Source organism: Paramisgurnus dabryanus, chromosome 13, assembly GCF_030506205.2.
Source record: "Paramisgurnus dabryanus chromosome 13, PD_genome_1.1, whole genome shotgun sequence".
NCBI classification, from domain to species: Eukaryota; Metazoa; Chordata; class Actinopteri; order Cypriniformes; family Cobitidae; genus Paramisgurnus; species Paramisgurnus dabryanus.
The window spans coordinates 26,587,906-26,600,970 of NC_133349.1; the positions used below are offsets into that span (position 1 = coordinate 26,587,906).

The 13,065-nt window shown below is 46.4% G+C and overlaps 1 protein-coding gene across 1 annotated transcript in view; it reads left to right on the forward strand.

Annotated features, from left to right (window-relative positions):
• dnah5 (dynein, axonemal, heavy chain 5) overlaps positions 1–13,065 on the forward strand; it is a 153,610-nt gene that overhangs the window by 54,363 nt on the left and 86,182 nt on the right. Inside the window, exons 45-51 of the mRNA XM_065246255.2 lie at positions 1,011–1,215; positions 2,216–2,358; positions 2,675–2,809; positions 4,284–4,406; positions 4,515–4,728; positions 5,230–5,453; positions 5,622–5,820. Coding sequence (XP_065102327.2) covers positions 1,011–1,215; positions 2,216–2,358; positions 2,675–2,809; positions 4,284–4,406; positions 4,515–4,728; positions 5,230–5,453; positions 5,622–5,820 — 1,243 coding nt within the window. The remainder of the gene's footprint in view (positions 1–1,010; positions 1,216–2,215; positions 2,359–2,674; positions 2,810–4,283; positions 4,407–4,514; positions 4,729–5,229; positions 5,454–5,621; positions 5,821–13,065) is intronic.

Consider the following 13,065-nt stretch of genomic DNA (forward strand, 5'->3'; position numbering starts at 1 on the left):
TCAAATACTTTCGCTTCAAATCGGCTTAATCGCGGCCTCAAGCCATTCAGAAATACTGCTTTATTTGCAGAATCTGTTAAACGTCACATTGATTTATCAGGAAAATCCTCAAAGTACACGGAAGACGAATGTGAAACGTCCGTGGATTACATTCAAACGTGTGTCTCTTATGGGGACTTGAACCTGAATACAACACAAACATAGTGGCCACATGCACCTTATAGAAGTGGAGGTTTGCTAAAAAGCTTCCATGCACTTGGAGGGTTTTGCAGCGAAAGATAGTTACATTTGTTAAATACCACATTTTTAAAAATTTGCTGAACACAAGATAAACAATGCTTACAAGAATACATTTCAGACATTTTTTTGTATTTTCAAACAGACTTCCACATATCCACTAACCCTAAATGAGTTAGTTCATGCTTTCTTTTTATTTTTAAACATATGACCTACCCTTTAAAAGTGATGGGAATCACGTGGAGGATTGTTATATGAATAACTTCACTTATGAAAAGGATGGATGTTCGGGTCCATCCTATCATAATCTCATTCTCTTGACTTTCCTCAATATTTTTTTCTCTCAGAGTAAAAATTTACACAAATCCGCGTAATGTTTATTACGTTTCATGCAGACTGATTTCGACAGCAGTCATTAAACACCAGTCATTAATGAAAAATAGCGAATGACAATTGACCAGCATAACTAAATATTCACCACTACTGCTAAAGAATAGAAGTATATTATGATATAACGTGATATACGGTCAATAAATCATCTAAAAGTGTAAATAAATTGAATATTGAATGTGTGCTGAATGTGGAAGCAGTCATACATTAACATGCAGATCATTCACAAATGTTATGTATTATTCTAAATAAACCATTTTGTCTGTGCAACATCTTTTATTTCAAACAAGCAAAGAAAAACTTTGCAATCAAAGGGGAAATTTGAACGGCTCTTTGTACTCGGAAAGATCTTTGATGATAGCTTTGATGATGTAACCCATCAGGAGCAGGGAGGGGAGCTGTCCCGTGAGCACATGGAGCGCCTGTATGTCTTCGCTCTGATGTGGAGTGTCGGAGCCCTTTTGGAGCTAGATGACCGAATGAAGTTGGAGAACTGGCTCCGTCGCCATGATAACATCCGGCTGGACCTTCCCGTCATCCCGCCTAACAGCGAGGACACTATGTTCGACTATTACGTGACTAATGATGGTATTAGAAATACTCACACACTAGCTTATGCCTTGATTTACATCCATCACTTTATTCTCTTTTTTCAGTTACGTTTCTTTTAATTCTTTTAATAGTTCTCTATGACGTTTCAGTGTAGAAAACTGATAACACAAAAAGTATATATTTTCATGAAACTTAATGGAAAATGACATGAGAGTCCCTGAACACAAACTTGAGACTCTAAGGGGGCATGCACACCAAAGCATTTAAACACAGCAAAAATGACAGGCGGGTGTAGACTGTGGGCGCATGCCAGCTTTTTTAAGCTGAGCTACTGATACTTCTTTTTTGTTTATTAGTCATTAAACGATGCGCCGGTTGGTTGTTGTGATATTTGTCCCGCCCATCCTCTATTGTGATTGGACAGCCGAGTGAGAAGTGACTTTTACATTGTAAAGCGACCTTGAGCTATGGAAAGGCGCTTTATAAATAAAACAACTTCTTCTTCAAAGTGTTTTACCCAGAGTTTAACATTTTTCAACTCTCTGCGCTCAGTGCTGAGCATGGAAAAAGCTCAGCACGGGCAAAATGCATCAGCTGCTGGCATTTTTAAAAAGTGCAGCGCTTTGAAACATATGCCAGCGTAATTGTTGTGCTTGGTGTGCACGCCCCCCAATAAGTCTATTTTTCTTCAATTTGTTATATATTTTTTGGTGGCCCACTGTTTCGTGCTCAAACGTCTTTGGTTTACCAACTCAAGGTCATGTGGTGCCCATATTCTTATTATGTCTTGTTTTGTAAATTCACATCTCATTTGGAGGTTTGTCACACACATTTTATGGACTTTGCAATTCAAATGGACAATTTTAATTGGCAGCATTCATGTCTTAACAAGATGTTTGCATTTTCATGCTCAATATTTTACTTGTCATTCATGGCTTGTGCTAAAACCGAGTTTAATTATTGAATACAAATATTCAACTGCCTGTTGTGGAATTGTATTAAGACAATGGAAGTCAAGCTATTGTGTGGTTTTCAGGTCAGTGGGTTCACTGGAATAGCAGAGTGGAAGAGTACATATACCCGCCGGACTCCACACCAGATTACAGCTCCATACTGGTGCCCAATGTAGACAACGTTCGCACCGACTTCCTCATCCAGACTGTTGCCAAGCAGGGCAAGGTGGGTGTCTGTTAAGTCTTGCAGAGGCCATTTTTTAAGTATCTACTAAAGATACATTTAACTTAAACTATTGTTTTCATAAACTATTGTGTGTTGAAATTGGACTTGTGTATTGGCTCTTACCAGAGTACTCAATAGATACAGTAGAAGTTTGTTTACTAGTGTCGCAATGTCGTCATGCAGCCCTGCATCACTGGTTTCTCTGCTTGTTTAAAATGGAAAGCTACTTTGTTTGTCATCTGCCAGGACTATTAGTTGTGCTTAAGAACATATGGTCGCTCTCTCTGGAATCTCCTTGTGTTTTCTTGTGTTTCAGGCTGTGCTTTTGATAGGAGAACAGGGAACTGCCAAAACTGTCATCATTAAAAGCTACATGTCAAAATATGACCCAGAATCCCACACTGCCAAGAGCCTGAATTTCTCCTCGGCCACCACGCCTCTCATGTTTCAGGTATCTGTTTTTGTGCACTGTTTCTTTTAAACATGGCATAAGATCTTATGGGTTAAAGGAAAACAGTTTTTTACACTATTAACTCTTTCCTCGCCAGCGTTTCTTTAAAAAGTTGCCAGCCAGCACCAGCATTTTTCATGATTTTCACAAAAGTTTATTTATTAGTTCTCTTTTTATCACTTCTCAAATATGGGTAGGTTTCTTAAAAAACACCAAGCTGAGACTTTTGATAGAGATCAGAATGAGAGTGATCCTCAAAACAGACATGGACATACATCTGTTTGCCCTAGGGCAGGGATGGCCAACTTCGGTCGGAGGGCCTGCAGAGTTTAGCTCCAACTTGCCTCAGCACACCTGCCTAAAAGTTTTTAGTATGCCTAGTAAGACCTTAATTGTCTGCTTCAGGTGTGTTTAATTATGGTTGGAGCTAAACTCTGAAGGACACCGGCCCTCCAGGACCGAAGTTGCCCATCCCTGGCCTAGGACATTACTTCTGGGTTTTATAAGTTGCGGTGGATCCTGGTGGATAATAACGGTATTACGGATTGCCAGAAATACTCATCATTGGCAGGAAAGCGTTTTCTCTTAATTGACAAGATGATGGGGAAAGAGATAATATGATCTGCATATGATAAACAGTAAAGAGTGCCACAGGGATGATGTATTTTTGTAGACAAAACTCTGAAGCAAGTATTTTAGCACTTCCGGTTCAATCGTGCCAAAGTCAATATATTTTCTACAGTATCTATGACATAAAGCACACATGTAATACTCTACGTTTAGCTTTTTATTTACAGTATAGTAAATACATTAAGGCTTTAAAAAAGTTATGTTCATGTATAAAGATTATCTTGTTGGATAAAACGGTGATAATCCAAGAGTCTATGGGAAAAATGAATGGACTTTTTCCAAGGAACCAGTGTTCTGCTAACTTCCAAATTGGTCTACAAAAATATGTCATCCTTGCGGCACTCTGTTCTAGTCCTTGATTCTGATTGGTCAATAGCTGTGTTTTATTTATGATAAAGCCCAGTTATGACCGCTGCAGCCATTGATTCTGTGTAACACTGCAATGTTGCTGTTCACAGTCAGTCAGGGATAATTTTTTAGCGAAAGAAAGGCTTTTAGTGATTTTACTTCATGAAAGTTGCATGGATACATATTTTTTTGATTTAATGTGTGTCTTGTGTGGTAACTGTTTGATAAGAGGTATAAGGTAATCGAGGCTAGTGCTTTATTGTGAATGAATCCATCAGTCTCTATAACTTTCAAACTATAACCTTCAACTTAAAGCTTTCACAACAGAAGTGCTTCTAACCAACATTAAACAACATTTAGTCTGGCTAATGTTTCCATCTCAATCTCTGCTTCATTATTGACTATTTCATCATGCATCCAAATCTCATCCGTTCTCTTTTAATTTATGTTGGATGTTTTTGTGTTTGTGATTCTTTCGGTGTCTGCAAATCCCTAGCGCTCCGTGGAGAGTTATGTAGATAAGCGAATGGGAAGCACTTACGGCCCTCCGGCAGGAAAGAAAATGTCCATCTTTATCGATGACATCAACATGCCTGTGATCAATGAGTGGGGCGACCAGGTAACAAATTGCACGCATTAATGAAACGTAAACAGATGTCTGAAAAACTTACATTAAACGCTTATTGCCTCACAATTTGTTTACCAAATCCATTTCCACTTTTCAAAGGTTACCAATGAGATAGTTCGGCAGCTGATGGAGCAGAATGGCTTCTTTAACCTGGAGAAACCTGGAGAGTTCACCAGCATTGTGGATATTCAGTTTATGGCCGCTATGATTCATCCTGGAGGGGGACGGAATGACATCCCCCAAAGATTGAAGAGACAGTTTTCCATTTTTAACTGTAGTCTTCCCTCCAATGCCTCCATAGACAAGATCTTTGGTCAGTATTGCCATCTCTATTTACACTGTAAAATTTCCACCGCTTAATGAAATCTATTACGAAGAGCAATTTGAGGCACAATTGTTCCTTCTGTTTTATGCAGTTTATGTTCAGGTGCTTTATTCATACAAGATGTCACATAAGCATCTTGCAATTCCCTGGATGTGGTCTCATTTATGCATTGCAACATAAAAAATTAAATGCACAGTTCTGAAAGAAGCAACTAAATTTGGATCATGCATGGCTCAGAGAAATCTGATCTAACTCATCTCATTGTATTTGGTCAAGGTTTTCAACACCATTGCTTAAGCAGAATCGATTTTGTAATTGCATATTGATTTTGACTTTGAGCCATTGTTAGCATTCCTCATGGCCTGAAGGTCCGGATCATTTTATCTGCGTTTTTCTCATTGATATGATATTTCATTCACACATCGGTTAGCCTACACACTTCGAATTTCATCCCCATATCTCTCTTTCCCTTCATTTTTCTCCCCGCAGGCGTGATCGGCACGGGTCATTACTGTTCCAGCCGGGGGTTTTCAGAGGAAGTGCGCAATATGGTGGTCAGGCTGGTTCCACTGACCCGAAAACTATGGCAAATGACGAAGGTTAAAATGCTGCCCACTCCTGCAAACTTCCATTACATATTTAACCTGCGCGACCTCTCGCGCATTTGGCAGGGGATGCTGACTGTGACCGCAGAAGTCATCGGCTCACCTGATGTGAGTTAAAGTAGGCTCAGGAATAGAACAAAAATTGATTGACCACTAATAATGCCAAGGTCATGGGTTCGGTCCCCAGGGAACATATCTATTAAAACTGATAAAATGTATACCTTTATAGTCGCTTTGGATAAGTGTAAATGTAAAACTGATGTATTAACTGTGCAGGTCTTACTGCGATTGTGGAAGCACGAGTGCAAACGTGTGATCGCCGACCGCTTCACTGCCCCAGAGGACGTGGTCTGGTTTGACTCCACGCTGGCCAAGCTGGTGGGGAATGAGCTTGGGGAAAAGGAACACATGGTGGTAGATCTGGGGGTAGATAGCTACTTTGTGGACTTTCTCAGAGATGCACCTGAGGCCACAGGTAACAATCAGACACAAAAACTGTAGAAATTACAGTGTTACTGGCAGCTGGTTCAATCATTCAAAACATATTTGAGTTTGATTAATTATATTTTTACACAAGCAACACACACATCTCTGCTACAAATGAACATTTGAAGTTTGTTTCTAGTTCCCTTTCAGTCGGTCACTACGACGTCACGTCGTGACCGACGAATTGGGAACTCGCTTAGAGGGACCAATCTGCTTCGAATACTACTAAAACGCCAATGAACTTGGCATTGAGATATTTGCATAATGCTGGCGCCGCCCCGCCAGGTGCGTATATAAGCAGCAGGTGCAAATAGGGAAATTAGCTTTTATTCGCTTCGAAAGCCTGCAGTATCTGCTACTGAGAAGCTACTCTACTCTGATGGGATCTGATTGCTGAAGTTGGTTGTACTAGCAGTACCACAGCGGACGCTTCGCTTATTCCACGGCTCTACATCTGTTTGTTGTTTTTGAGTTTAGTGTGTGCGTTGCCTTCCTGTGCGCTCATCAACTAAGCATCTGAGTGAATTTCCCTAAAAGAGTGATACGAGAGAGCTTTGTGCCTTGTTAAAGGCAGCCACTCTCTCGTATATCCGGACATCAGCGTCCTTTTCAGGATGGCTTTTCGTCCGTGCGATCTTGGGTGCGGCAAATACATGGGTCCGAAGGACGGTCACGAGCGTTGTCTTTCGTGTTTGGGCATCGAGCACGCAGAGGCAGCGTTCGCTGGGGGTAAGTGTTCTCACTGCGAGAGCATGTCCCTTGTGGATTTGCGGAGACGGTTGTCTTTCCTCCGGGAAAAGCGCAACCCTCGTCATGCGAGTGCTGAACGCCGCCACGGTGCGGCTGTAAAGCTCTCAAAGGACGACCTCCGCATCACTGTGCTGAGCCGGTCGGGGGATTCGTCCTCATGCTCTCAGCCTCCTCATCCACAGCCGGTTGATGTGCCTATGGAGACTTCAGCGTCGTGTTCTACGATGTCTCTAGAATCCATTGTGCCTCCCTCCGGGTCCACCGACGCCGCAGCATCCGAGGGTGGGCCTCCTCCCCCTGACGTGGACCCCGACGCCCTTCCTCCCTCTGGTCGGGTTGGGACGCCGGAGTTCGATCCAGAGATGGTGGCCGTGCTCGCTCGAGCGGCGGAGACCGTAGGGTTAGAGTGGGTTCCCCCCCCTCAGCCCGAGCCGTCCCGCCTGGATGATTGGTTCTTTGGAGCTGCCCGGGTGTCACAACCCTCTCCACCGGTGCCTTTCTTCCCCGAGGTGCACGAGGAGCTGACTAGAACCTGGAAGTCGCCGTTTTCCATGAGATTACGGCCGTTTCAGCCCTCCCCCCTCACCTCCCTCACAAGCGGAGCCGCTAAGGGTTACACGGGGATCCCTCCCGTGGAGCGTGCTGTCGCGATGCAACTGTGTCCGGCTCACGCTCCCTCTTGGAAGGACCGCCCAACCCTCCCCTCTCGTGCCTGCAGACAGTCCTCCGGTTTAACGGGCGCTGCCCACCAGGCATGTGGAGAGGCGGCTTCAGCCCTGCACGCAATGGCGTTGCTGCAGGTTCATCAAGCGAAGGCCTTGAGGGATCTGCACGAGGGAGGACACGACTCGCCTGTCCTTTCGGAGCTCCGGGCTGCCACTGATCTGGCTCTTCGCGCTACGAAGGTGACAGCGCAGGCGATTGGTCGTGCCATGTCCACGATGGTGGTCCAGGAACGCCACTTATGGCTATGTCTGGCGGACATGTCGGATGCGGAGAAGAACAAGTTCTTAGACGCTCCCGTGCCCCAGGCTGGTCTCTTCGGTGAGTCGGTGGAGTCTTTTGCCCAGCAGTTCTCCGCCGCCCAGAAGCAGACGGAGGCGATCGCTCAGATCATGCCCCGGCGCAAGCGACCTGCATCTCGCCCTCCAGCGCCGGCGGCCCCGTCTGCTCCTCGCCGAGGGCGCCCTGCGGCGGCTGCCTCCACCCCCCCCACTAGAACATCTTCCAGGCCACGGAGGGGGAACAGCCGTCGGCAGCCCGCCCCGCCCGCCCCACCCGCTTCCCGTGGTAAACGGAAATCGAAGCGGCCCTGAGACGGGCGACCTGGATTCGGATGGGATCACTCTACGGGAGACGGTGATGGCATCGCTCCCTCCACCGGTAGAGGGCCGGGTGGAGAATCTTTGGTTTCGTTTTGTTCTGTTCCGCCGGCTTCTCAGCCGGCACCCACAAAACCACAAAAAGAGTGCATTCCTATTCCTTCTCCAGGTCTCCAGAGGATCGAGAGAGATGTGAGCGGGCATTTACGTGCTCTTCCTCCCTCTCCTCTATCGCCAGCGGGTGTCCTGAGGAGTTCCAGCTCTCCGCTGAGGAGACGGGACCACCAGCACCCTCCTCGGAGTCTGTGCTCTCCGCTGAGGAGACCAGACGACCGTCACCCTCAGCGGGCTCAGGTCAGTGTCACACACACATACTGTAGATGCTTATGCTGTCACAGCAGACGCACCGGCAGTCCCACCTGTCTCGCTTCGCTGCCCCACCGCGGGTACTTCGGTAGTGTCGTTAATTCTCCTCGTACGGTGCCTGGGTGCTTGGCTTCAGTTCCCAGCCCGTTTCGTTGGGTTTTACGCACAATCCGCCTCGGTTACAAGATCCGGCACACCCCAAAATTCTCGGGCTTTCGTTTCACTGTGGTGAAAGCGCCCGATGCACATGTACTGCGTGCAAAGGTCGATGTCCTGTTGGCGAAGGATGTATCGAGCCGGTCCCTCTTACCGAGATGATGATGATGATAGGGTTTTTCCAGCCTTTATCTCATAGTACCAAAATACGCGGCGGGTTACGATCGATTTGATTTACGCACCGGCTCTACAAGGGTGTTCTTTTGGACGATAACGCCGAGGCTCGTATTTCAATATTCAGATCGTTTGCAGCCTTAGACCTGTAAGACGTGTACTTTATGTGTCCATCTCCCCTCGCTTTAGACCGTTTTTCGCTCTGCGTCGTGGGGTGGGCATATTAATACTAAGTACATCATTCGAGCTGTCTCTCTCTCTCCGTGTCTCCATGTGCTAGTCACGGCTTTAAAATATCAGAGAGAGGGTTGTTCGCATTCTGCTTTTATGTACGTCGACTTATAATAGCCCGTTCTTGGCAGACGTGCGCGAACACAGAGTTAATGCTTCGGCATCTCGCTCGTTTATGTCTTCAGGTCGACTGGGAAAGAGTACTTTGCCCCGTGCAGAGGATCCTTTTTCTCAGTATGGAAACTAGACTCGATCGACTAAATGGCGTGTTTTACAAGAGCGCGCAACCAGTCAGTTCTGACTTGCCTCGGTTTAATTCGAGGGAAGTACGCGGTCCCTCTGAAACAATTTCAGAAGCTCCTGGACATATGACAGCATGCTGCGGCTGTGACGCCGCCCGAGCTGCTTCATATGAGACCGCTTCAGCGTTGGCTTACGATCGAGTCTCGAGGAGAGCGTGGCGCACCGGCATACACCGTGTAAACATTACACCTGCGTGTCATTCCAACTTCCCCGTGGTAGACCCGGCATTTCCGATAGACAATGCGCCCCTGAAAGGTCTCCTGGCATTCTGTAGCATGTATGCCCTTAGCACGGGATGATCGCCACGTATGACGGGCTTGCAGTCTCAGGGGTGTGCATAGCACCCCAACTGCCGCGAGCGGTGCGCTGTATATCTGGGACTTGTACGCTCCGCTGTGGAGATGCGAGGGAAGGATGTATTAGCCGACACCGACAACATTGCGACTGTTGCGTTATTTACCGTTAAGGCGGTTTTGCGCTCTCGTCACCTGTCGCATCTCGCTCGTCATCTCCTCCTTTGGAGTCAGAAGCATCTGAGGTCCCTTCGTGCCATTCACATTCCGGGCTCGCTCAATACAGCAGCGGACGCGCTTCTCGAGCTGCGCGCCCCGGCGAATGGCGACTCCACCCCCAGACGGTCCAGCTAATTTGGAAGAAGTTCGCTCGTGCGCAGACAGACCTGTTTGCGTCGCCGGACGATACCCACTGTCGCCTATTTTATTCACTAACCGAGGGCAGCCTCGGCGTGGACGCATTGGCACACAGCTGGCCTCGGGGGATGCGCAAATACGCATTCCTTCCAGTGAGCTTAATCGCACAGACACTGTGCAAAGTCAGGCAGGACGAGGAGAGCCTTTTATTAATCGTCCGTACTGGACGACTGGGAATTGGTTTTTCATAGTTAATGCTCCTCGCGACAGCCCTCCCTGGCGGATTCCCCTGAGGAAGGACTTTCTTTCTTAGGAAGGGGCACATTGGCACTCGCGCCCCGACCCGTGGGATCTCCATGTATGGTCGTTGAGCGCGCGCAAGGTTTAGGTGATTTATCGCAAACGGTATCTAACACCATTGACGCGGTTCGAGCACCGTCCACAAGACGGGCTTACGCGCTTAAAGAAACCTTTTTCGTCACCCGGTGCTCTTCGCAACGCGAGGACCCCAGAGAATGCCCATTAACATTGTGCTTTTATATCTTTAACATAGGTTAGATGGTAGGCTGTCCCTCCGCCATTAAAGTTGATATCGCCGCTATTTCTGCTCATCACTCTCTTATCAACGGCAGATCAGTTGGCCGGCATGATTTAATTATTTCATTTTAAGAGGCGCTCGCAGGCTAAACCCCTCGTGCCCTCCCTCTTTCCTCCTGAGACCTGTCCATGGTGCTGAAGCCTTCAGGTCTCCCTTTTGAGCCTTTGCAGTCTACGAGTCTGATGTTTTTATCAATGAAAACTCTGACCCTGATAGCATTGGCCTCCATGAAGAGAGTAGGGGATTTACATGCATTCTCTGTTGACGATTCGTGCTTTTAGTTTGGTACTGCTGTCTCACTGAGACCCAGACCAGGCTACGTGCCCAAAGTTCCCACCACTCCCTTCAGAGATAAGGTGGTGAGCTTGCAAGCGCTGCCCCCGGAGGACGCAGACCCAACCATGGCTTTGTTGTGCCCCGTACGCGCACTGCGACTCTACGTGGATCGCACGCAAAGCCTCAGGACCTCAGACCAGCTCTTTGTTTGTTATGGTGGCCAGCAGAAAGGGAAAGCTGTCACTAAGCAGAGGATGTCTCATTGGATAGTTGATACTATCGCCCTGGCTTATAATCTTCAGGGTATTCCTTGCCCCTTTAATTTGAGAGCGCACTCCACACGGAGTGTTGCCTCATCTTGGGCTTTAGCTCGTGGTTCCTCGCTAACAGACATCTGTAGAGCTGCTGGTTGGGCGACACCTAATACGTTCACTAGATTTTACAGTGTTCGTATCGAGCCTGTATCCTCTCGTGTTCTTTCCTCATCAGGGGGAGCACGGAGAGCAGTCTCGCAGGTCGGCTTGCAGCCTCCAACTGATGCTTCATAACTGTGTCAGTATGGAAGGCCTTCAGAACAAAAATGCGTAATGGTTTGAATTGTTCTTCCTCCGCTGCCTTGGCAGCCTTTGTTGCGGAGCATTGGCTGTCAGCCTTTCACTAGCTGTATCCTCGTGAACCTACGTGTCTGGCTCGGGCTCCACATTGTGTCCCACCGGGTTCCATTGTGAGTATTTTTCCGTGGGGTTAATCCTACTAGCCCACGTTTCCCTTAGCAGAGCACTGCTTTGCTTACACAGCCACGGCTGTCTTATTTCCTCAACTACGGTTGACTTTCGCCCACCATTAGCCCTTAAGACGGGTGGTGGCTTCCGCAGCGTTCCTATCCCGCTCAGGTAGGGCGCTTCCCAGTCGCTGGCACTTCTGTGGGGTTAAAGGAACATCTAGTGCCCGGCCTTCTGCCTTAAAACCTACCTCCTCCTCCTTAAGTGGAACCGGAGGGCTTTTACGCAGTCACTGGAAGAGGTCAGCCCCTAGTGGCGTTTTGATAGGGATTCCCAATTCGTCGGTCACGACGTGACGTCGTAGTGACCGACTGAAAGGGAACGTCTCGGTTACGGATGTAACCCTCGTTCCCTGAAGGAGGGAACGGAGACGTCACGTCCCGTCGCCACAGGTGCTGCCACCTGCTGTTACGGCCGGTCACACTTTCCGGCTTTCTCAGCGAATAAGAAGCTAATTTCCCTATTTGCACCTGCTGCTTATATACGCACCTGGCGGGGCGGCGCCAGCATTATGCAAATATCTCAATGCCAAGTTCATTGGCGTTTTAGTAGTATTCGAAGCAGATTGGTCCCTCTAAGCGAGTTCCCAATTCGTCGGTCACGACGTGACGTCTCCGTTCCCTCCTTCAGGGAAAGAGGGTTACATCCGTAACCGAGACGTACTTACCATTCTTGGACAATTTCACCAAACGTGACAGAAGTGCAAACGTTACAACTTACCCCATAGGTGGGGTTAATTGTAACAGGCAGGGGGTTAGTTGTAACACTTGCTTAAAATTAAGTTTGCAGGCAAATATTTCAAAACTATTTTGTCTATATACTTTGTGATTTAATTGTATACTAGTGAATATTGTTTATATACTGCATTCACACTGTATTTATTCATCCAGCCCTTTTCTAACAATAGTTCAATTATAAATTATACAAATGTCTAAATATGTGAGAAAAAGCAGCACAATTATGACACTTTTTATATATATATGTAACCCAGTCTGTAATAACCATACTACAGTTTCAAAAATCAAATTCTGAGATAATGAGCATCAAAGTCTGATTTTAGCCGTTCATTTCATTATGATTTCAATCTTTGATGTGACCTTATTCAATCAATATTAAAGATATGAACAAAAATTAATTTGACACACGATTTCTGATAAGACAGGCACATTTATTTTGTTGGCAGCCAGCAATCATTCGTGTGTAGCCTATTTAAAACAACGGCAAGAATTACGCTAACATTAGCTGGTTTCATACCGTAAGTGCTGAGGGGTTAGTTGTAACACAGCGTTACAATTAACCCCGCTGGGTCAAAACATTTTCAAGCCCACCAAAAAAGAGCGGCAGACATATTTCAAAATGATGCTATGTTTTAGTCAACAAGACACTGATTAATATGACATAGAATTGGATTTGGTATCTTACACACCCAACTTAGAAACTAAAAAAAAAACATATTATGAAACAATTTACTTACATGCCACCAAAACACTCATTCATCTATAACTCTCTGGAAAAACATTAGACATATACAATAATTTGCGGGAGATCGTCTTTTGACAGCGGGGAAAAATGAAACGCTCAACCTTGTGCAACAATGTAAACAGTACGTGTTACAACTAACCCCAT